General features: G+C 35.5%; 1 protein-coding gene across 1 annotated transcript in view; it reads left to right on the top strand.

Annotated features, from left to right (window-relative positions):
* The window catches only part of LOC109064015 (pleckstrin homology domain-containing family A member 7-like), an 85,594-nt gene that overhangs the window by 43,040 nt on the left and 17,006 nt on the right, over window positions 1-25,548 (top strand). The window contains 8 exon segments of the mRNA XM_042775812.1: window positions 959-1,042; window positions 9,778-9,892; window positions 11,106-11,210; window positions 13,644-13,716; window positions 15,374-15,474; window positions 20,862-21,037; window positions 21,934-21,939; window positions 24,304-24,771. Of these exon segments, the coding sequence (XP_042631746.1) occupies window positions 959-1,042; window positions 9,778-9,892; window positions 11,106-11,210; window positions 13,644-13,716; window positions 15,374-15,474; window positions 20,862-21,037; window positions 21,934-21,939; window positions 24,304-24,771 (1,128 nt within the window).

The raw sequence follows: 25,548 nt of genomic DNA, 5'->3' as shown, positions 1-25,548 counted from the left end.
CCTAGTAACATTGCCGGGTTCAGTCCAGGAACAAGCTCTGTGTGAACAAAAGCCAGAACCAATGCCGTAAAGGGTGTGTCGTAATGATGACGTTGTCGTGCGACTGGCTTTGGCTGTACACATGCATTTGTTGCTGCTGTAAAGTAAGCGCTGAATTTCGTATTACATCGTATTTCATAGTGAATTTTCTCATACAGCTGGGGGAAGCGTGGGAAAGAAACAAAAGCATTTCACCTTATTTAAAGTCAGTGTACCATTAAAATGCTTTTTTAAAAGTGATATTTCAAGATAAAAAAAATGTGCATACAGTTGTTTAAGTTATGTTGTAGCGTGAGCGTATAATTATAATTATATAACCTTCAGATTTCCTATCAGACTTCAATTGTGTAGACATTTTCCTTTAACACTCTGACTTTGTAACACTGTAACTTTGATTACATATGCATGCACAGTTAGTTAGTCTCTTGTTGTTCATTTCATGAAGCACTTTAATACATAGTAGAGACAATGCCTCTGTTCATATGGTGCACAGCCTGTTTCTGCCATGCAGTCGTGTCCCCCTCAAATGTAACAGACCACTCGATGTTGATGCAGTTTCCTAAAATAGGCACACTGGAAATACATGTCATGCTGACATATTGCCAAACCTCAGACTATGTTACACTGAGAGTATAAATCTTTTCCAGTTGTACCTTACTAACTTACCGTTTGTAATATTATAGATGATATTAGGTTATATACTGCATATATGTTTGCATTAATCTGTGGTTACTCTGTAAACAACATGATTAAAGAGACAAACACCACTGATTATCACTGGTGTGTGTGATTTGTTTTGTGATGGACATGTCTGGGAAAATCCGAGGCGTTGATTGTTCTGATGTTCAGATGGTGTTTTTGCTGCAGAGAAGCATAATAATCACCATGGTAATGTGCTTTGTTTTTGTCTTATCTGTAGCCATAACCAGAGGACGACTACATTCATACATCCAGTGACAGGCCAGATCTCTGCTGAGAATTCTGATTTCAGACTACAGGACCAGTAAGTATGGTCTTTTTGGTATGACTAGGTCATTTCTTGTTCTGTTAGTTTCATGTTCTCTCTCGAGTTTGGTTTCTGATAACATAGATGAAATATTGAGACTTCATATACTTTTAAGAGTCTAAAGAGCTCAGGCTGCTTGTCTCATGCTCCATGTCAATAAGGGTTTTTATTAAGCATGAGTGAATTACATATGGGACCAAAATAATTCCAGCAGCATTTTCTCTCAAAACTGTTTAAAGATTAATATTGTAATGCATTACTTTGAAAAGTTACTTTCCCCAACACTGGTAATTAACTAGGAGTATTTCCTACTTTGATATTATACACTACCATTTAAATATTTGGGTGTTTTTTTTTTTGCAAGGATGCATTAAATTGATCAAACGTGACCGTAAAGACATTGTTACAAAAAAATACATCTTTTTTGTTGAACTTTATTTTTAATCAAAGAATCCTGGATAAAACATATCATGATATGATTAAGCAGCATGACTGTTATCAACATTGATAATAAGAAATGTTTCTTAGACACCAAATCAGCATATTAGATTGATCATGTGACACTGAAAAGTTAAGTAATGGCTGCTGAAAATTCTCAGAAAATTAATAAATTTTCAAATATATTAAAATAGAAAACGTTATTTAAATAGTTATTAAATTTTACAATATGAATGTTTTTTACTATATTTTTATTAAATAAATGCAGGCTTGGTGAACTTAAGAGACTTTAAAAAAAAATAAAGCATTTAAAAAAATCAGTACCATCATACGGTTATGATGTATCATGTTAATGATCTATATGTTGGCAGATGCATAGCTGGAAATATACAGCTGACTTAAGTATCACATGTCTCCACTGGCATTTGTCAGTGGTCTCACTCACTCAGATCCCCTCTTGCTGCTGTCAAGTTGTAACTTATAATATAGCTGTCTGTTTTCTCAGACTTGGGTTGTTATGCTCTTCAAATATGGTTTTACGGGAAAATTTAATTCAGTGGTATTCCTCATCGAAGATGAATTTTGGCCTGTTTCATTTAATGCTGTTAAGAGGTACATCAGAATCTTTTGGGTTATGTTAGGGAATCTTATAGTAACATTACACAGTCCAACAGCTGTAATCCGAAAAGGATCTGGCATTAGAACATAGTTTCAACAGCTGCCCACAGGTCTTATCTAACCTGGATCGCTCAAAAAGCAGCTCATATTAGTGCATATATTACAAAGACTGGGCCTCTCTTAGCGTCTGTCTGCGAGCGGGAGGCTGTATTCTCCTGCCACGTCCTAATGGATGCATCTCATTAACAGCTGTGTGGGTGCATGAGGCTTTCTGAGAACCGCAGGTAATGTGTCATATGCTCTTAATGTATCAGCAGACCAGGCACATGCTGGAAAGATCTAATATGTGCTCTAGGGGATCATATAATAACTAAACCACTATACATTATGCAGAGTATGAGGACAGTTCATATTTTGACTTGACATGACAGAATCAACAATAAACTGACTGTCCTCTTGCATTCTCAGCACGTTTTTCCTGTTTTACAATCTGTTTTGTATAAAGTGCTGTATAAATAAAGGTGACTTGACTTGAATTAGCATTTGTTTTATGTTTTCGGTGTTCATTTTAGTAGTTTAAGTTTTTGTAATTTTGTTTTGTGCATTTGTCATTTTTTTATTTAATTACTATTATTTTTATTATTATTTTTAAAATTTCCATTTAGCATTTATATATTTTATTGTGGTTTTGTTCATTTTAGTGCTTAAACTTATTTATTTCAGTTAGCTGCCAAGGCAATTCAACATTTAATTTTTTCAAGTTTAATTTTTTTATTTAAAATTTATATTAATTTTATGTCAGCTTTATTTCAATTAATTAATTTAGTTAACAATAACATAACTACCATATACAGTGAGACACAGTGTTACTTTGTATCAGTCTGTATAGCTTTTATATTTTAGGCTAGCTTTAACCATCAATATTTTCATACCTAAATGATTTCTAAACTTTAAAAGCAATGTTTTTAGAAATATTGATCCTTTCATGTCAGTGCTGCACCATGCTGCTATACTGTGCAGATTCTTTCCACACCTTTACTAAGAGCCACTGAATAAAAGGTGCTAGAGAGGCTTGAGTGCTCAAAGCCCACAGATTCTTCAAATGTGCATATCTAAAAGGATGGTCTGTTTTTCTTTTTCTTTTGTATGTTGGCTCTTTGCATATCTGGCCATCTGTTCTAAGATTCTAAGTGTGAGAGTCATGCTGTGAGGTTTCCTCAACCATCTCCCTGCTGACTCTGCCTCTTATATAAGGAGAATCTTATTAAAATTGATGAAAAATAACAAACGTAATGTCATACAGGTTTATGTTAATGGTTTGGGTTATGGTTGGCCATAACTACTGTATAACACAGTGGCATTTTATGGTAGTGAGGTTTAGGGAGTATAGTATAAGAATAGATTGAAGAGGAAAGAAATAATATATTTTGTTGCACTGTTCTTATGATTTGACATAGTCCTCAAGGTCAGAGTGTAATGACAGTTATGCAAAACAAAACTTCCATTGTTGTGTAGGCAGTAGATTGTATTTACTAAATGTTGTGTTCCTTGTAGACAGTTTCCTTTAATTATGCCAGCTGGAATCAGTAGATGAGAGATTTTATCTATAAACACAGTAAAAGCTGAAAAGAAAAGGCTGCAATATTTGTATAGCTTTTAGTCAGGCAGTGTTTTTGTTATAAAGGATAGAAAGAGATTTAACATGCATTTTTACATACATCTGAACAAAAATTTTAAAACACTAGGCATCATGCACTTGTTGACTTTGTAAATAGTTACAGTGAAAAACTACTGGGCATTTTACACTAAACGGCTGAGGATCACACACTACCAGACTTTCAAGTCAGTCTGAACACAAGATACATACGCAGAAACACGTGGTATTGCTATAGTAGGAAACACATGACAAATAAAGACAGTGTGTTCTAATATCAGCTCAAAATATCACACTTGTTTGATATCCTCCATCTGGATGGAATCAGAATCTGAAGCTAAAAAAAGAGTCTGTCGCCATCAAACACTTTGTAAATTTCTATGAAATCTGTCAGCTCAAATCTGCAAACTGGCTCTGACTTTTGCCAACTAGTGTCAACTTGTCCAGACTGAAAATCAGGGCAAAAATCTGGACTAATCTTGTATAGAGTGTTCTAGCCTTAAGATAAATGAATAGCAGTAAATTCAGACAGCTCTGATAATTTTGATGTTTTCACTCATAGAGGACTCTTTTGGTTCCTCTTTGACTGAAGAGGAGCCAAAACCAGTGGTTCTGTCCTAGTTTGCTTTCTGTGTTTCTTAGTTTTGGTAACTGGATATCATTTAAAAAATATATGTAAATGCATGGATCTCCTGTAGGAATATTGATTGCAATTGAGAAGTTTGGGAAAGTGTTATATATATACTCACCGGCCACTTAATTAGGTACACCTATTCAGTTGCTTGGTAACACAAATTGCTAATTAGCCAATCACATGGCAGCAACTCAATGCATTTAGGCATCTAGATGTGGTGAATACAACTGAGCATCAGAATGGGAAAGAAAGGGGATTTAAGTGACTTTGAATGGGGAATAGTTGTTGGTGCCAGACGGGCTGGTCTGAGTATTTCAAAAACTGCTGATCTACTGGGATTTTTACACACAACCATCTCTAGGGTTTACAGAGAATGGTCCCGAAAAAGAGAAAAATATCCAGTGAGTGGCAGTTGTGTGGATGAAAATGCGTTGCTGATGTCAGAGGTCAAAGGAGAATGGGCAGACTGGTTAGAGATGATAGAAAGGCAACAGTAACTCAAATAACTACTCGTTACAACCAAGGTATGCAGAACACCATCTCTGAACACACAACACGTCAAACCCTGAAGCAGATGGGCTACAGCAGCAGACCACACCGGGTGCCGCTCCTGTCAGCTTGGAACAGGAAACGGAGGCTACAATTCGCACATGCTCACCAAAATTGGACAATAGAAGACTGGAAAAACGTTGCCTGGTCTGATGAGTCTCGATTTTCTGCTGCGACATTCAGATGGTAGAGTCAGAATTTGGCGTAAAAAAAGAATGTATGGATCCATCCTGCCTTGTCTCAACGGTTCAGGCTGGTGGTGGTGGTGTAATGGTGTGGGGGATATTTTGTTGGCACACTTTGGGCCCTTTAGTACCAATTAAGCATCGTTTAAACGGCACAGCCTACCTGAGTATTGTTGCTGACCATGTCCATCCCTTTATGACTACAGTGTACCCATGTTCTGATGGCTACTTCCAGCAGGATAATGCACCATGTCACAAAGCTCAGATTATCTCAGACTGGTTTCTTGAACATGACAATGAGCTCACTTTACTCAAATTGCCTCCACAGTCACCAGATCTCAATCCAATAGAGCAGCTTTGGGATGTGGTGGAACAGGAGATATACCTAATAAAGTGGCTAGTGAGTGTATACTGTATATACAGTATATACTTTTATTCAGCATGGATGCATTAAATTGATCAAAAGTGACAAAAAAAGACATTTATAATGTTACAAAAGATTTATATTTCAAATAAATGCTGTTCTTTTAAAATTTATATTTATGAAAGTCATGAAAAAAGTTTCATGGTTTCAATAATAAAAAAAAAATAAGCAGCACAACAGGTTTCAACATCGATTATAACAAGAAATGTTTTTTAGGCAACAAATCAGCATATTAGAAAGATTTCTGAAGGATCTTGTGACACTGAGGACTAGGGTTAGGAATCGAAAATCGATTCCAATTCCAGAATAAGATACTTAAGGTCAGAAATCAGATACTTGTCAAATTAAAATAGCTATTCTGGCTATTGATTCCGATGCGCTTTTTTTTTCTTCATCTGTGAGGACCGGACCTAGCGATATGCCAGGACCTTTCTCGCTAATCTAAGTGCTCAAAAATTGGCTACATTTGCGATGAGAAGCCAAAAAATCTAAGTATAATATCTGTGATAGCTAAACATGTTGCAAGAGAAGGGTCACCACCGATATGACAAAGCACTTTAATTTAATAGATCGTTAAAGTTTGCGAACACGATTCAAACACCAACGTGATTCTATTCCTACATTACAATGATTTGTCTGTTTCATTCCTCAACATTTGACGTGTGAGATCAATGTTGTGATCACTTGGTTCATCCGTGCAGCATACGATGTTCACATCAGTGTGATTTGAACATTTAAATTTGCGTTTGCGCTGCCAATTTACCTAAAGAGAACAGCTGTCTGTCATGAATGAAACAGCTTCACAGTCTTTTCAACCACACAGTATCATTACTTCTGTGTTACAAACATTCAAATCACAGAAGTACTGGGATAAAAGTTTATAGTTCAGATAAAAACTGTGTACAATGTGTATGGTAGTGATTAAGGTAAAGTAAAAGTAATTTAACACTGCAAATGAAGATTCATCTATTAAATTGTTACACCAGTAGGTGGCAAAAAGGGGCTATTAAAATGTATTTGTTTTTGAATCATACATAAGATTCGTTTAAGAATGCTGATTCATCCAGTAATGAAACAAGTACAAGTATCTTGAGTCAGTCATTTAATCCTCAATTCATAAATTACATGTGATTTTGTTTAGTTGTCTGATGTTTTTTTCTTCAGAATCATGAGAGAGAACTTCCTTTGAAGAAAAAAAGAAAAAATTCTAAATTTATCCAGAATCATGCAGTTCTATTTTGCACACAAAGAGCTCTTAAAGAGTCCAGTTTTTATGTAGGCTGTTGATTTTTGTTTGTGGTATTCCGCTCCAATAAATGGTTTGCAAAAAAGAGACACAGGATAAATGTTTGATATCATTATTTAATCACACTGGGAATCGAAAAGAATCGGAATCGATAAGCGGAATCGGAATTGATAAAATTCTAACGATACCCAATGCTACTGAGGACTGGAGTAATGGCTGCTGAAAATTCAGCTTTATAATTACATTATAAAATATATTCAAATAGAAAACAGTCATTTTATTTCAAAATATTACAGTTTTTACTGGATTTTAATTTAAATAAATGCAGTCTTGGTAAGCATCAAGTCTTCTTTTATATTTTAATCACCCCTATATTTTAATGCTAGTGTATTCGTTTATCAAGATGATTTACTAAAACCAGTGAAAGTCAATAAAGACAGAGTCTGCAAAGCAATGGAAATTATCATTGCATCAGTTTGAGTTGCTATATATGTCTTTTCTTTCTGAAGTTGGTTTAAAACAATACTAGATTGGATTAACTTATTGAAGTATTAGTAGTAGTATTGATCAGCAATATGTTTTACTGGTGTTTGTCAGTTTGCATAAGTTCATAGCCCACTAATATAACCTACCTGTTGACTGCCTGAGGGATTTCATTTGTCATCCAGGTCAGTGAGCGCTTAAGGGAAAGTTCACTCTCTGTCTAATCATGGGGAATGATACTTGACACATCACAGCAACTCTAATTTACTAAAAGCTTTTTGAAGTGAGCCTGTGATATTAAAAACAGGTACTATGTATCTCTAGTGTGAATTAGTAATGAACAGAGCAGATGCAGAGCAGTACTGCATTATGTGACTGGTTGTCACTTTTGGAGGTGCTTGTTTTCATATACCGTCTATAATCATTAGCTTTACATAAATTGTAATTCTTACTGCCTACATAGTCAGTCAGCTGATTTCTAACAGTCATGGAACCTCATAAGTGACTAATTTGGAGTGTTTTGCGTTGGCAGCTACACACTAGTAGCACTCTGTATGGCAGACCTAAAGGGATAGTTGACCCAAAATTGAAGATTCTGTGGTCATACTCACCAGCATGCCATTCCAAACCTGTATGCCTTTCCTCCTTTTTAATTTATAATTGAACCTTTTAATTAATATATTTCAGTATTGAAGTATTAGTTTATTTATTGTCTTAATTTCCTAATTTTCTAATGACAGTGGTGGCTAAGTTACCCCAGTTTTAATGTAGTAACAATAACTATAGTATCTGTGTTGGGTTGGTGGAAAATATGGTTACCATTGTTAGTAATGGAGTGAAACACACTGTTTATCATCATCATGCAGTGTTCCAGTCAGTTTTTAGGTGTCATGTTTTGCCACAGACTCAGCGTATCATATGCTAGCACTCAGCTATTGTAGCACTATGACTAAGACTTCTGATCACATAGGAAGAGGATATCATTTTTACACTGATGTGAAATTCTGGAAAACAACCTGAAATTCTAGCTATTGCTATTTTCTTGCATTAATAGAATGGTATGGGTAATTATGAGGAGTGTGGGTTATTATACTCTCACCGTCGGGAGAAGAGTCTTTTTGCCCTGTTAATAGTAACCATGTTTCATCCTTTCATATTTATTTGTGTAACATTAATGTAGGGCTGCAGGATTTTTTCAATTTTTTCTACTAATTTTTCAGATAAATTTTGTGATTTTAATTTTAATTAAACAATTTAATGAAATTGTTTTCAGGTTTAATTTCTGCTGCACAATTTGGTCAAAAAAAAAAAAAATTCAGTTAGGTCTGTCCACCGATATAAATGTTTAATTTACTTAATTACATGATGTGCCGATTAGTTAATCTTAATTTTGGCTGAGAAATAACCCCTAATAAAAAATTTAAATTCATTATTGTGTTAAATGAGAAAATGATTGAATGGACAAAAAAGTGGACAAAAAGGTAGATTTAAAAAGAAATATTTTGATTCAACATTGCATAAATAATGATAATAAATGGGTATTCATTAATTTTTAATGAGTATTGAAATATGATAAATAAAAATAAATAAATAAAACAATATTGAATATATATATATATATATATACATATATATATAAGACAATATTGTTTTAAAATTTAACAATATTAACCTATTGTTTATTGAACTATTGTATAAAGTCAGTATCACATTTGCAGTCATGCCTGTGTGATTATTACTAAACTATATCATATGATATAAACATAAAACAAAAACCCATAGGGGCATATAACTGCATTCTAATAGGCTACACACATAGTCAGTCATCATCTAGCATCATGTTTGTCAGCTACCGTTTTTTAATGTGTTATTTTTTTCCAAATTAATTGCAACCAAAATAGCAATATGGCTATACAACAACAACAAGAATAATAATAATCATAATCATGATTAAAATAATTATTATTTCATTATATTAGTAAATAAAAATATATGCAAAAAGATAAAATATTATTGTAATATTTTACTTTAAAATTAAAATACTAGTATCTATGGGTATGGCTAAATTTTCATAAATAATAAACCAAGCTTTTATTTTAGTGGAAAACTTTAGAGAGACCTTAAAACTTATTTGTTTAACAGCTTCTTTATAAGCATGTTTCTTGACAAGTTTGGGAAGATGGTTGGAGCATTGCATTTTCAAATATAAGTTATAAGCTGTTCCAAACTCAGAGCAGATGGAGAGATTTGTTTGTGTGGAGCAACAGTTACTGCTCAGACACTGAAAACAATACATCGTAAGCTGCTCGCGTGTAAAAGGACACAGTGTTGCACTTCATTCTGAAACACACAGCAAATATATTTCAGTAAATTGCAACCTTTGCTCGTACTAAGCCATATCTCAGTTTTATTCTGATTCAATTGTGCAGCCTTAATGAAATGTGTTGAATGTAAAGTCATTTAGCAGCGTAACAGAGCCATCACCGTGTCCTCCTCTGCAGGACTGGCCGACACATGCTGAAGCAGCCACAGACGACCACACGGCCCTCCAGCACCATTAGTGAGGCCTCAACTACTGTCACCTCTTCAACTCTGGACACCACCTCAGGCTCAAAGGTCAGTAAGAACCTGATCCTGTTGGATAGACAACAAAACTAGTCGAACGGTAAGAAAATAGACCTGGTATTTTGTAGATAGAATACTGTATAGAACTAGATGAGTAAGTTAGCTTGACAAGAATCCTGATGCAGAACATTCTCTATGCTTGGTTAGCATCTGTTCTGGTAATTAGAGTGTTTATTCCTCTGTGCTGAGGCGTCAATTCCCTAGTGCTGGTGACACAAACACAGAGTGATCAGAGCCCTTGACTACCATCTCTGAGCAGACAAAGAAGACCAATGAAACGGATTTGTATTGTGAGTGATTTTGGTGCATATCTGTGTAAGGATGCATTGTTTGGGATATGATACACATGAGCTGAATAACATGCTTTTGCTTTTTTCCCGATATTTAAAGGCATAATCCACCCAATAATTCTGTTATTAATTAGGACAGTTCCAAACTTAAATATACTTTAATGTAATATCTATTTAAACTTAAATGTCATGTATTTCAATATAATGTAAGTACAACTTTGTAATAAAGTTGCATTTTAGTACATTGAAAATATTTTAACTTTAAATGTCATATGAGATAACATACTACATGTTTTTTATAAGTTTTTCTTTTTCTTTCTGGGACATTACAGACACAGTCACTGGTGTATAGAAAGATTTTACATGGATTATTTACATTGATCTAAAAAGCTAGACCTTTGCTATACAAAAACAGCAGTTGTATGAAGTTTATCGTTTTAGAATGGAAGCCTTGGTAATATTATAATCATAACATCATTATCTTATGTTAACTCACAGAATGCATGTGCAAAAGTAATTTCTTGTTGTGATGGGCGGCTGCCAAAGTTTGATTAAAGAGATGCCAAAGAATGCAGCAGCAGGAATGCTGCCTGTGTCATCTCCTGCCTGTGTTTGGACTGTTTGTAGTGCTTGTAGCTCTTGTCATTGGCAGTGACGGCGTGCAGTGGTGATGTATTAGCTGTATGAGTGCTCTGGCATTTGTGAGTGCTGGGCAACATGTAGTCTTACATTGCTTTGCCCACAGAATGCCAGCGGATGGTTTGTAAGATCAGCTGTGCACCCCTGGCAGATGGTCCAGACTAATAGGTGATGAATGAACTTTAAATCCCCCAGTCATCTTCAGTTTATATATGTGTGTGTGTGTGTGTGTGTGTGTGTGTGTGTGTGTATGTGTGTGTGTGTGTGTGATATAGGGATCCAAGTCCAGTGGAAGGGTCCATAGCTTTGGCAAACGAGATCATGCCATTAAGCGGAATCCCAGTGTTCCTGCAGTGGTACGTGGATGGCTCTACAAACAGGTAAGAGAATTTGACCAATGCTTGTTTATTGGTTAACCAAACTTTTGCTTTCAAAGTATACTTTACATGATAAGTTTTCAGCCTTTACACACCCAAGAACCCAGGGACTCCCAGTATAAAAAGGCAGATTGTTTCAGTAAAAAGTTTGTTCAGTAGGTTTATTATTATTCTTTAAAAAAAAAAATTAATACTTTTATTCAGCAAGAATGCATTTAATTGATCAAAAGTAAAAAAAAAAAAAATTGTTACTAATAAATGCTGCATCACAGTTTCCAGAGAAGAAATAAGCAGCACAACCATTTCTTTTAGTCATTCTAGACCAAATTATTCAAATTGGAGGGACCAAAACGTAGTGGTTGACCGATATATTAGCAAGGCCGATATATCGGCAGTTATTTTTTTTTTTTTAAATATAGTTTTTGTTTTGCTTCCGATATTTGGCTTTTTTCAAATATCGGCATTGGCCGATAAGTTTTTCTGCTTGGCCGATGTGTTCCTGAGCGCACACAGCTCACACTCTCCCTCTTGTTTACTGTCGTTGTGAACAGTTCTGTCTAAAGCCCTATTCGGACGGGACTAGTTTTACAGGGGGTCATTAGAGAAATTTGTATTTCACAGACGTACTTGGTGATTTTAATCCCATCCGAATCTGCCACGTCTGTGTTTTTCTCACACAACCTCTGTAATAATTCCAGAGCTAATTACCTACTGTTTTTCAGCAAACTCAGTGATCCTCTGAGAAACCTAATCCCTTCCGAATGTTACAGAGCTTGTATGTCGGCGATATTTTATTTCACAACGCGTTTCATTGTGTGTTTTGGCCAACGTGAATTACCGTAGATGCTCTTATCGCACGCATGTTTGATATATTTGCTTCCTGGCAAAGAAACAATAAAAAATAACAATAATAAAATCAAGAGCCAGCTCACATAAACTGTTAAGACTGGCTATTGTAATATCAGTGTCAGGTAAGATACTCACGTTTATTAATGCACTCAATTACATAATGATTTAATTACAGATGTAGCCTGCCTTTATAAAAATTAAACATCGGTTTACTACAAAAAAAAAAAAGTTAAACTAAAGTAACCACACATTAACATGGTTTTGCTATAGCCATTTAGCTTCACCATGGTATTTGTGTGATAATACTAATTGTAATCAATCCGAATGACTATACGCACTGTACGCATAAAGAGCGCTTGATCAAAAAGTATTATAACGATTGCTTTTATATTATTAGTAATAGAAAGGCAAACATTTTAATATCCATTATAATATAATTTGCTATCAGCATTAAGCAGATACGCATTTATATATATTAAAACAAATCTTTGAATGGCTAATGAACATTTAATTTCACAAACCTTGCAAACTTAGTTGAATCCAGCTGTGAGATCTTGTGAAGTGTGCATGATCGCGTGTTCTCTGCGTGACGGTCGGTCCGTGTGAATTTAATATTTTAAACTTTAAACTCATGATTTTAAATTATGCTGCGCTTTATGCATTTGCCCACTGTCATATTCATGTCATTTTCTCTGTGTGCTGTATGTTACATGAGTGTTACCCTTGCTTTATTTGAAAAATATGATTCCCAATGCACACAAACTTCCCAGAATACTGAGTGCCCTGTTGGTTACAGTGTTTACTTCCTTTTTAATTATATTTTTTATTAAATATTTATTTATTTGTGAAAAATACTTTTTCATCTAAAGTATGTTTATTTTACACATTTATTTTTTAATCCATTGTCAAATGATTTCAAATTTCTTAAATATTAATAAATGAATATTTTATATATATATATATATATATATATATATATATATAATATATATATAATATATTATATCGGCATTGTATAGTTTTTTGGCACCTGATTTCTTAGATATTGGTTTAGTTTTTTTTTAATTATATAGGATATCGGTAGATTATTTCTTATATATGGTATTGGGTTGTCAAAAAAACATTGTCAAATTATTTCAAATTTCTTAATGCACGTATACGCAGATCTGAATATTGGGGAAATGTGTCTTCCTGAACATCAGTAGTGGTAACAGCCTTGTGACACAGCATTTTTGGGCATCACAGGAACATTTGAACAGGTGAAATGCGTATTTTGAGCTTTTAAATGCATCTTAAAACGGTCTAGGTAGGGAGCTCATTTGGCTTTTCTTTTTTTAGTTATTCAGACACAAACACACATGCACACATGGGTCTTTCATGGCGTGAAAACATCAGGAGTGTATTTACATGGATAGTTTTTGATAATAGGCTTTGAAAAAACTCTTTAACTGGAAGTGAATCGGTGCTGTCAAGGGGAAGTGCTCCGAATTGCCTGTTTGAAGTGCTGTCTTTCCCCATCAGATGTCTTCACCCGCCTGAGTGTGTGTGTGTTTTCCCATCAGTGTTTGTGTTGCTTTGTACTTTCAGGACAGCTCAGGGATGCGGCTGTGGAAGAGAAAATGGTTTGTTCTAGCTGATTATTGCCTCTTCTACTATAAAGGTGGGTTGCTCTGGCAAACATCAAACAGAATCACATTTACACATGGATGCTTATAGTACCTACCTGTTAACTTTTCTCCCAGATAATGATTATTTGCATTATTTTGTTTGTGTTAGCATGTTGGTCTCTAAGTCCTAATTCTACTAATTGTACTTTCAATCTTTTAGCTATGTACTGTCCCCAGAGTTTAACATCATATGTTTAGCAAACTCTAAAAGTAGTTTATTCAGGGAAATGAATATGATGTTTTTGGGTTGCTCATATTTATGCAGTTTCTTGGATCACACCAACTTGCTATTTCAGCTGACTCAAACCTTGTTTGTGTTATTATAAAGATTTTAAATCAGTTTAAGTTATTGCTATTATATATTGTTATTAGGTAAGTGAAGATAAAGGAAAATAAAGCAGTAAAAAAAAAAAATCAGTTTTTTTGTAATGTTTCTTTAAGTGAACTTAACATCGTACTTACAGTTTACTCACACTATGAAAGAATTGTCAATAAAATCAGCCAAATGTTTATCTGTTGCTGTGTGGGTTAATAGTACTGTGTACAAAAAAGATGAAGTTCGGTTCCAACCATGTACTATTTGCTCTAAGCTATTCCACCCCAAGGCTGTTTTGTTACTCTAAACTTGAAAATGTAAGTTTATTAGATCAGTATCTAAAATATGTCTAAATGAAGCACATTTTTGGCATTATCATACAGATGGAATAACAGGAAACTATACTAAGTATACTTTAAATTATAATATAATTCTACATCTCAGTCAAAAGATTAAGTACAGACCAAAGTATAGACCAAATATACTTGATTTTTCAAGTATACTTAAGTATAAATTTAGTATATCTCTGAAAAGTACAAAAAAACTAGACTGAAAGTATAATCTTATTTTAGATTAAAAGAAGTATACTGATAGTACAGTTGAATAAACCTCTATTTGGTGAGGGAGAGCTACATTATAAGAATAGTTCACCAAAAAAATACAATTCTGTCATTATATGCTCACCCTCATGTCATTCCAAACCCTTATGCTCTTATTTTATTCATGCAGTACAGTAGAAGGAATTGTTACACAGCTCACCATACAGCTTATAGTAACTTTGCGTGAAAAACAGACGAAATTTAAGACATCTGACATCAAATATCAGATCTACTCTGTTTCACCATTTGATGCTTGTCAATGCATGTTTACTTATTTCCCCCGTCTGGTCATAATGGGATGTAATCCGTCCTCATTTTCCATTCAGTCTACTCTTCTCTGCCTCAGACCCCCAGCTCTCTGCACACTCAAATGAAAGAGTCACCTGCCTCGGTTTGGAATCTCTCCTTCAAACAACCTACAGCAGAAGTATTTTTAACCCATTACTTCCTAATCCAGCCACCCTTATCGCCTGTCAACTCACCACTCAATCTCTGTCTCAGACACACCCACACATAAACACACTCTCACTCCCACACACACCAGCGTTCCACTGGAAAGGAATGGTCAGGGCGGAACAAGGAGGCAGAATGAGGCTGAACTTAAATATGTGAAATTTGATGATGTTATCATAGTGGTGTGAGAAACACAGGTCAGAGAGTATCGCATGCCAGGAAGGAAGAGAGAGTGAGAAAGACAAAGTGGTTGTTGTTTTTGTTTTGGTTTTTTTTTAACAGACAGTCGTTAGTGGTGGGTGGTTGGTGGGTTTCATTTGTCTAGCTACACTATCGCTCCTGTGGGACCTGAAGATCATATTAGCCGAAAATATGCCTTCAAGGTAAGATCTTATTTTGACACAGATAGCAACACTTTTAAAAGAATTTTAAAAGCTATTCACCACATTAAATTTGCAACCCTTAACTGTATGCTATGCAACGTTTACATAGAAGGTATAACAGTTATAAGGGACAGTTCACCCAAAAATGAACCTTTTTTATCATTTACTGTGAAATAAAGCACTTTTTATGATACTTTTTACAGATTGAAAACTTCCATCGAAATTTATTGTAATCACAGAACCAATAGTTCTCTCCAAAACATTTTTTAATGATGATTGTAATTTTCATGTGTGACTCCATAATTGTCCCAAGCAACCGATTAACCGAAGTAGCTGTGTAATTATCACAAAATGAGCCTCTTCAGAGTAAAACAGGTCCTAAACTCCGTCACAGTTTATATTGTGCTAGTGACCTGCTGACTGTAAATACTGTAAATGCTTATTCATCTCATTTCCCTTGCACTAGCTGCTTCTTCTGTGTCTTACTGTTTTGTCATGTGCAACTGCTGATTTTAAAGTCACTTTGAGTCACTCCCTGCAGTTATGAATATGCATGCTTCATTATCTTGCATGGCTTCAGCCCTGTAGACAGAAATGAACCATTTAGTGTACTATCAACATTTTCATACCATTTAGAATACATTTTCCGCTTGAAGGCCGTCAATTTGTATGTAACCAATTACACAAGCTGTTTTTATACAAATACAGCTCTTCTTTTTTGGTGCTTATCTATGTGCCAGTGTTTTTGTAGGCGAAGACTAGTTCTTGTGGTTTCATCCCCTGCAGCTTGTGTGGTTCATTGTTGTCCTCATGAGGTTCATGACACATAGTGAATGTATGGGTCTGTTCTCATCCTGAGGGTAACAAGGTTACATAACCAGTCTACCTCTCTCTGCTCAACTCCTTCCTGCCCCTGTTCTCAAAGCAGGAGATTTTTCAACGTGGGAGCGGAAAGAAACATCAAGAAGATCTTAACGCTTAATGGTTTAAAGTACACGTTGCTCTCAGTTTGCACTTTGCAGCACTCCTCTTTCACTTTCCTTCTTTAACGGATAGTTTTACACAGCCTACGGTGTCACATCGTTCTCCAGAACTGTTGGCGAGGAGCTAGTAGTTGTATCACACTCTCTTTAGAGGGTTACGGATCATTTGCCGTAAGCTTCACACAAGAGAGAATGTTTACCTTGGTATCTGGATGGAGATTTTTGGTATTGAGTGACTCAGATGGGCAGCAATGAGTCTGTAATCTGTACTAATCCTCTATGAAAAAGAAGGCTTACTGCAGTGAATTCTGCTCAGCCAGCAAACTCACCCCACATGCTGGTATAGACACGGCCAAGCACTAGAGAGCGTTTTACTGATTCCTGCGATGAACTTCTAGATATTGGTAGGAATGTGGGAAAGACCCAGGCTACTGAGCTCAGCAAACCTCAGCTTTATTTCTGTTATGGCTTCTAACTGTGGGCATTTGTGCTTTGTGTTGCGGGCTGTTTTGTGGTCTGGCATGGCGCTCCTGCTGTTTGTTTCTGTCACCCTCTTATCTTGACGGTGCTGACGGTCCTTAAATTATACTGACAATTTCCCAGTACGCGTACATATCCTAAACAGGAAAAGCTTGTAGGTGTTGATTCAGGTGACCAGTCATTGTCCTTTATTTGCTGAACTATGTCCTTCTTCTGTTCCCATTGGTGGGCTTCCTGTCTGTGATGAGTGACTGACAGTCCAGAAAGGCTCTGAGACACATTCAGCATCATCTATAAATAGGTACAACTTTAACTCTACAGTTTCTCTACCTTAACCTTTGGCATGTGCAAATTCTTTGGGAATGTTTGTGACCTTTCTCACTGACATTATTTCCTCTTTTTGAGATGTGTGAAATTATTCTGTTCAGAAAACAATAACCAGCAGACATTTGAGTGGTCATAGGATATAGCAGATTTTTTTTCAATTTAGTTGCATATGAGACCTTGAGAATATTGTAATATTGTAATGTTTGGATTAGTTTAATGAGTCTGGGTTGCCATGGTTATTTCCACACCAAGACAAGTCATGGAAATAAATGGAATATGGAAAATTGACACACTAAACTTGGTTATATCCTATATGTACATAGGATCATGTATGCACATATATTGTGTTTACTTTCAAGTTGCTTGCAATAAACTAAATATTCCACTGTCAGGCCAAACTGTACTCATTGCTTAACCATTCGATTCTGTGCCTCTCCAGCCAAGCTTGTACAGATATGGTTTCAATTTCCACTTTAGGGCTGATAACCGAGCTGAGATGTAAATAGTGACCACTTGATAGAGAATCAAGAGATATTTCTGCTTTGCACAAAGCACTCTTGGCCAGCTACAAATAGAAACTAGTAGCCAGACAAACAAATGACCAATCCTGAGAGACCACTACACGCATTCTACAAGCAGAGTTCAGTTCCAGGTTGAGAACGGTGTGTAATCGAGTCGAACCAAGTGGAAATGTGAATGTAACCGTTCCTTACTGTTCTTAGAACCAATTGGCCCAATGGTGGAAAAGCCATTGGGCTTTTCATACCTAAAACACTTCAGGAGAAGCATTTACATAATCCTATGAATGCAAATACAGAATCTAACCATTAATTGAATTCAAATTGATTCTCATTGTGAACCGGACTGAACAGAATAGTTCTAAATTTGCAAAAAATCGTTATTGAATCATATCAAAAATCGATGAATCCTGAATCGAATCAATTCACACCCCTAACAGACATATTTAACATATACCTTTCTAGAGTTTGACTACTGTATCATCAAGACATGTATATTGTGCAGTGGAATCAGTTCAGCTGAAAGCCAACAGAGCTGTTAAATAAAAGCTCTCTGTACCAGGGCACCGCGTTCTTATAATGGATCGTGGATGACATAATAGAGAATGCTTTTAATGAAAGGCCTGGTTAATCTAAAAGCATCTTCAAATAGTCCTACATGCTGCAGGGTGCCGAAAAGAAAGGAAGCTGCATGCTATTGTTAGCGCTTTGTTTTGTCTTCTGTGTGTACACAGCTGTTTTTGTGTGCACATACAGTACTTTTGCCTGTTGGATCATACTAATAAGTTATGATTTAATCTGATCTGAATTATGATTTAATATCACATGGAATTAAACTTTTGGTAAGCTAAGTTTAGCTTAGTTTTTCAACAATGTAAAAACCGTTCCTGACATTTTTGATCAATTTAATGTGTTTTTGTTAAATAACAATGATAAAAATCATTCTGACCCTAAACTTTTGAAGTGCAGATGGAACATTTTCTGTGTGCATACATTAAAAAACAAAACAAATAATGACGACCAGTTCTGATTGATCATTCTTAACTTAACATTATATAATGGACTTTTTCTGTTCACAGACATTCTATTGAAGTTAAAGTAATAGTTCACCCCAAAACTTATATTTTGTCATCATACTCTCTCTCATGTCATTCCAAACATGTACGACTTTTTGTCTTTTTATTGAACACAAATGGATGTGCTTTCAATAATTATTCACACAGCTCTTTTTCATACAGTAAAATCACACAGTGACTAGAGTCTGTAAAGCTAAGTGTCATTATAAAAGTAGTCCATTTGACATGTGCACTGAATTCCAAGTCTTCTGAAGTTATTGGGAAAAAGAAAAGAAAGTCATTATCCACTGAAAACTGCCCTTGTCTATATGAATGACACTAGATGCCATTGAAGTTTGAACACACGGAAGTATAAATGAAATATGAGTGCTATGACAGGATCTTTTCAACTCACATTTCTGTCTTTTGTTCACATAACGCTTAAGAAGGCTTGGAATGGATTCGTTTAATTGTGCATTTGTGTTCTTTATGTACAGCCCTTGGTCACGGTATATACTTGTGTAAGGAAAAGAGCAGCATTCACATTCATCAGAATATCGCTTTGTGTGTTCTGTGGAATTCTGTGGAATTCACTGGTTTGAAACTACATGAATATGAATAAATATAGACACTATTTATTGTATAACATAAGTCTCATTGGTCTGAAGAAATTAGATAGGGGTTAGTTCAGTGGATGTTTTAGCTGGGTATTTATCATCTAGTCATCTGAAGTGGTCCAGGCCCCCTGCATGATTCAAACCGATCAGCCATCTGTCTGCGTTTCACAGCCTCATTGCAGAGCTTTCCCTCGGTGGACCATTAAAACACAGGCAGCAGCTTAGCACCTCACTGCTTGCCTTTAATGAGCTAGTCATGTAAACACGCGCGTCTTCATGCGACTGTGTATTTTGTGTTGTGCTTTCTGCTTACACTTAGAGAGAAAGGAAACGAATTAGTGAAGAAACGAGACTGGATGTCTCTAATGAACCATAATTGTCTCTTCGTTTTGTTTTACGTAATCGAATGCAGCGCAAGTTACTCTCTCTGAATCTATTTTTAATGAGGAAATTGCAGGCTGAGTTCATGTTAATTAAAACAGCGTCTGTGCTGTTTTGTGGAATGGCAGTTTGCATGTGTGTTTTATTTTAGTTATACTTAAGTAAAAAGGAAATAATATATATTATGTTATGTTATGTCATGTCATGTTATATAAATTCATATTCAACAACTTGCAATTTGTGCAACACTGATGTGATGTTACCGAAATCATACAATTTAAATGATAACTTATTCATAGTAGTTGTCTTTATATAAATAAACTTGTCTTTGAAAATAATGTATGACTTAATGTATACTTATTATAGTGTTTTCAAACCCATACTTTCTTTGCTTTACTGTAATTACTTTTAATTAATTAATTAATTAATATACTTTAAAAGAAACACAGGGGTAAAATATATTAAATTTATTATGCTTTACTATATTTTATAATATTCTTACATTATTATATTATATTAAATTATATTAGTAGCATATAATTTGTGCAACACAGAAACATAAACATAAGAGTAGTAGTCTTTATATAAATAAACTTGTCTTTGCTAATACCATATGACTTTTTTATCACTTATTTTAGTATTTGCAAACGTGTACTGTCTTCGCTTTACTTTTATTGGGTGGTGTGCTTATTGTAACAAATCTGACCTTTGGTCTTTTCGTCTGTCCTTCATGCTGATTCATATCATTGTTCCTGTAGCTTTGATTTCATATCTGAAAAATTATTTAAATTGGTGTGTATACTGTATGTGTTTCTTATCACAGTTTGGCCTTGGCTTGATCGGCATTTGCTTTATTCATTCTGACTTCCTGTGTCTCATCAGTATGTCCGCTGTGTTGTATTCCTTCACGCTTTCTAACTATCATGCTGAAATCTCAGAAGCTCCTCTGGCCAGTACTTATCTGCTGATGCAGTGTTTCTCCTTTTCGCCAGGGCTGGACTGATTTTAGTGCTTTCTCTCTTGCAGGCTACACACACAGGGATGCGCTCCCTATTTACAATTCAAAGCTCTGTGATTGGCTCGCAGGCGGAGCACACTGGGATGAGGACGTACTATTTCAGTGCGGACACACAGGAGGACATGAATGGCTGGGTCAGGGCCATGAACCAGGCTGCACTGATGCAAACCCACACAGTGAGGAGGTCAGAGAGTCACAAAACTTTTCAAAAACATTTTCTTAACCAGTATTGTGTTTTTTATGGCCAGGAAAAATATCAAAACGTCATTAAAACAAGAATTTACTTAAAGGGATACTCCCTTCCAAAATGAAAATTTTGTCATTAATCACTTACCCCCGTGTCGTTCCAAACCCATAAAAGCTTCATTCGTCTTGGGAACACAATTTAAGATATTTTGGATGAAAACCAGTAGGCTTGAGATTGTCCCATAGACTGCCAAGTAAATAACAGTGTCAAGGTCCAGGAAAGTATGAAAAGCATTGTCAGAATACTGCATCTGCCATCAGTGGTTCACCCGTAACATTATGAAGTGACGAGAATACTTTTTATACATGAAGAAAACAAAAATAATGACTTTATTCAACAGTTCAGCTCCTCTGTGTCTCTACAAATCAGCATAGCGCCATTTTGGCAATTCTGAGCAGTACGCAGATGGCATACGCTCTTCTGTGTCAGCCGCACCACAAAGATATGTTTTTTACGTGTATTTACACTTTGGTTTGAAAGCACAGCGCATTGGCACAGCGCGGCTGACACAGAAGAGCCTACTATTGCCATGCCATCATGTTTGTGAGTGCAAAACTCGTACTTGTTCCATTTATGTATGACTGACAAAGATGCATCCCATTTTTATTAGTAGGTTTATTTTGAATTAGTTTAGAAAGAGATTTTATATGCAATTCAAATCCAAAAAAATCGAAAATAAAAACGTGAAAATCAAAAAGTTTCTCATTTAGTCATGAAATCAAAAGTAATTTTTCTATATTTTAATCTAAAAATGTGAATTTTGTGTGATTAAATGTTTATTTGCAGCTGTTTTCTCAAGTGTTTGTTAAATAGTGTATGTGCTGTGTTTAAAGTGTACTGTCTTCCCCAGTCTGTGTCAAGGGACGTTGTGAGTCTGTAAGTGTTTGTCGGGCATCAGTCTTGTTGGTTGACAGCGTGGAGGAGGCCAGACGGGTATCAGACAGCTTCCTGTCTCTCTGTTGTCTGGGCCGGCCTCACTTCTTTGAGACAGTCACAGAGCCCAAACTCAGCTCAGATGTGGACTGAATACTCAAACAGTCAAAATGACAAAATATTCATCCCTAGTTCAGATACTATAAACATAAATAGGAAAAATCTGGAGTCACACTGTTTTTTAAACGCTGACTGTGTGAACATAGGCTGCATAAACGTGTATGGTTTAGCCATCTTTCAAGACCATCAGTGCTCTCTGTTGACGTGTAATGCGTGTCGCCCAATTTCACCCATAAAAGATTGAATAGTTAGCTGTCACGGCTGGTGATGTCGTTAACCAAGGCACCAAATTGGCACCAAGTTGTCATAGCAGCCCAACACTAATGAGACTAGTGTCAGCTTGAGCTGGCAGTTAGCGAGGCAGAAAATTAGACTGTGATAGTCCTGGATAAAAACCCCATTCTGAGTCATTTCTTTTCATAAAGTGGTTTTTCATTCTCATAGATGCCCTTATGTTTGTGTTTTCCCTTTCTCCTTTGCCAGAGTTGTCTTGCGTATACCATTTGTTTGGTGATTTGAAAGGAATCAGTCATGCTTATGCCTTGCCGTTTCATGTCCTACTGATATTTTCTGAGAATCTCTGTAGGCTTTGTTTGGGTCCAGCCTATTTGCACATGTGGCTGTTTGTGTGAACAGTTTGAACACCTTTGAGAAGAAGAAGTACGCTAAAATGTACAAGTAAATGGATACTTGTACAGTACTTAAAAAATATTGTACATCTAGATAATATAATATTAATTAAAGGCCACATAACTGTACTTACAGAGTACACTTTAACACACCTTGTATTAAATGTTTTCCTTTTAATTAATTTTTTTAAATTATTGTTTTAATAATTCTTTGTCATGCATTATACAGTAAAAGTACATTTATTTTGATGTTAACTAACATATTCAAGTAGATAAAGTACTTTATTATAATTTTAACTGTAGTGTTAATTGATGTTGCATTGCAATTTTAATATTTTGTCTATTTACTACATTTTAAATGTACTAAATTGCAGCTTCATTATTACAAATGTTTAAATACAAAGAAATTTAAATCCATGACATGCACGTTAATAGAAATTACGTTATATTTTAGTCTGTAAAATATAATTAATGCTTGTTGGTAATATTAGCCAGTACACTTTCACCATATTTCAAAGACAATAGAAGTAATAGTTTAATTACATATAAATATGTAATTAAGTACTACTTTAGTGGCCTTAAAAAGCACTCTAAAGTTCAGCTGATTGCATTTAATATAAATGTAGACTATAATACATTTTAATTTAATTGCAATTAACATGCAATTAAGTGTCTAAAAAGTATATTCTTTTATTATTTCCATTAAGTACTTTTTTAAAGTATGCTAAAGTTCCTCACAAGGGACTGTTTCATGTCTAAATATTAGAATAAATGCATCTCTTCTCAATCGGTACCCAAATAATCATATCCCTAAATACTGTAGATATTATCATGCCTAAAGGAACATCTGTTCATGTTAAAATGCAGATGGAGATTTGGCTGTTGTAGACTTTGAGTGTGCCTGAATCCAAAGAGCCACTGGAGGCCATTTCTTTTTAGTCTGTGCAGCTTGGATATTATTAGTCTGACTGTAGAGTGAGCTCCAGTAGAGATAGCCAAGCTCCCAGTGGCCATGTCTTCTCCAAATGTAGATTCACTCAGGGCCTGATTTAATCATGTCACATTTAGACTGCTATATATGGACAATTTGAAGCTGGAATTAATTTTACATGGTGGTATTGAATCATTTTTCATTCCACAGTTCTTGCAGTTGCAGGTGGTTGCATGACCATAACTATGCACCAGCTAAGAAGTTCTTAGTGTTTTTGGTGGGTTGCTATGCACTTGCTATTGTGGGTAACCACCCAGGGTGTTGTTATGCAGCTTCCAAAGTATTCTGTGTAGTTGCTATGGTGGGTGGTTGTCTCTGCTATGTTGTGTAAAACGTGAATCCTGGAGCTTAACAAGACTAGAGTTGTGAATCTAAATAAGACAGTTTTTACAGTGATTGATGTATTTAGTTTCATGAGCAGATTCTCTCATGTTTGAAGGCTGGGTTTTACTGTATGGTCCAGACTCCATGCTGTGTGGAATGGTGTTAATCTAACAGACCTTACATGTGATCCAGCATCATGAAAAAGCATCATATAATAGTCTCATAAAGCCTCACTGACCTTTGCATGTCATGTTTTTGCCACACAGAGACGAGTCGGATCAACCAGACCAAGTGAACGTTTCTGAGAAACTCAAGCAGCAGGCTGTTCCTCAGACCAACCACATCAACAGCTTCGTGATTCCAGAACCTGAAGTTATCCAAAGTGACGAGCTGCAGGAGGAGAAGCAGGAAGCATTTGTTGGAGAAGTGGAGATTCAGGTTGCTCCAAGAGAGATGGAGCAGGCGAGGGGTAAATCTCCAGCGAGCAGGATAGTAGAGGTGGAGGTTTTAGCTCCAGGGTCAGCACCAGCATCCCAAGTTCCCTCTCGAGCTCCTTCCAGGGCCGTCTCGACCCCGCCAGTGCTGAGGAACGGTACACCCGTAGAGCAGAACGGCATGCCTGGGTATCAGAGGGGGCCTACACCTTCTTCTCAAACTCCTGTTCAGGTACAGAGGAGGAGTGCGCTGGAGCAGGTGGAGAACTGGGTCAAAGTACACAAGGAAGAACGCCAGGGGTGAGCGTACACATCCTTCGCTTTTTACTGAGGCTAAATTCAGATTAGTATACTTTTCTTTCTTTTTCTACCATGTAATGATAGGGCATATGGAGTTGGAGTACTATGGTGGTATGCCTCTCTGAATTCAGTCACAGACACATTGTACAGAGAGTAGTTAGAAGAGTTAGACGTTACTATGAAGAGTCATGGGATGGATCGCCCCCAAGTGGTTGAAAGCTTAATAAAATCGTCTTCACAGAAAACAGCACCCCAATATTAAGTTTGTCAAATAGACATGAAATGCCATTCACAATTCATTTTACTTTTGTGTGAATTTTAACAAGACAAGTCTTGCACTTGCATCATTTTAAGCATCAGGATGTGTTGAGTTGTGAAAATTGGAAAGGTTGGAAAAAATATTTTATGTTCTTTAGAAGAAAATACAGCAAAGACTAGAGCTGTTAGAGCTAGAGCTAATAAAATAATACACTGTGATTTAAAAGTTATGGTTCAGTAAGATTTATTTATTTATTTATTTATGTGAATGTTGAAAGGTTTATTTGTTTAATCTAGGATGCATCAAATAGTATGACAGTAAAGACATTTATAATGTAACAGAAGTTTCATAAAATAAATGTTATTTTCAACTTTCTATTCATTAAAGAATCCTGAAAAAAAAGATAACAAATTTTATTTTACATTTTTATTATTTTAATTTTAATTTTGGAATAGACTTTAGTGAACCTGAATATCTATATATTTTCTCCAGATAATACATAGTAAATGTTTAAAATA

The sequence above is a fragment of the Cyprinus carpio genome, chromosome A18, assembly GCF_018340385.1.
Source record: "Cyprinus carpio isolate SPL01 chromosome A18, ASM1834038v1, whole genome shotgun sequence".
NCBI lineage: Eukaryota > Metazoa > Chordata > Actinopteri > Cypriniformes > Cyprinidae > Cyprinus > Cyprinus carpio.
This window is presented reverse-complemented; position numbering and strand designations above follow the sequence as displayed.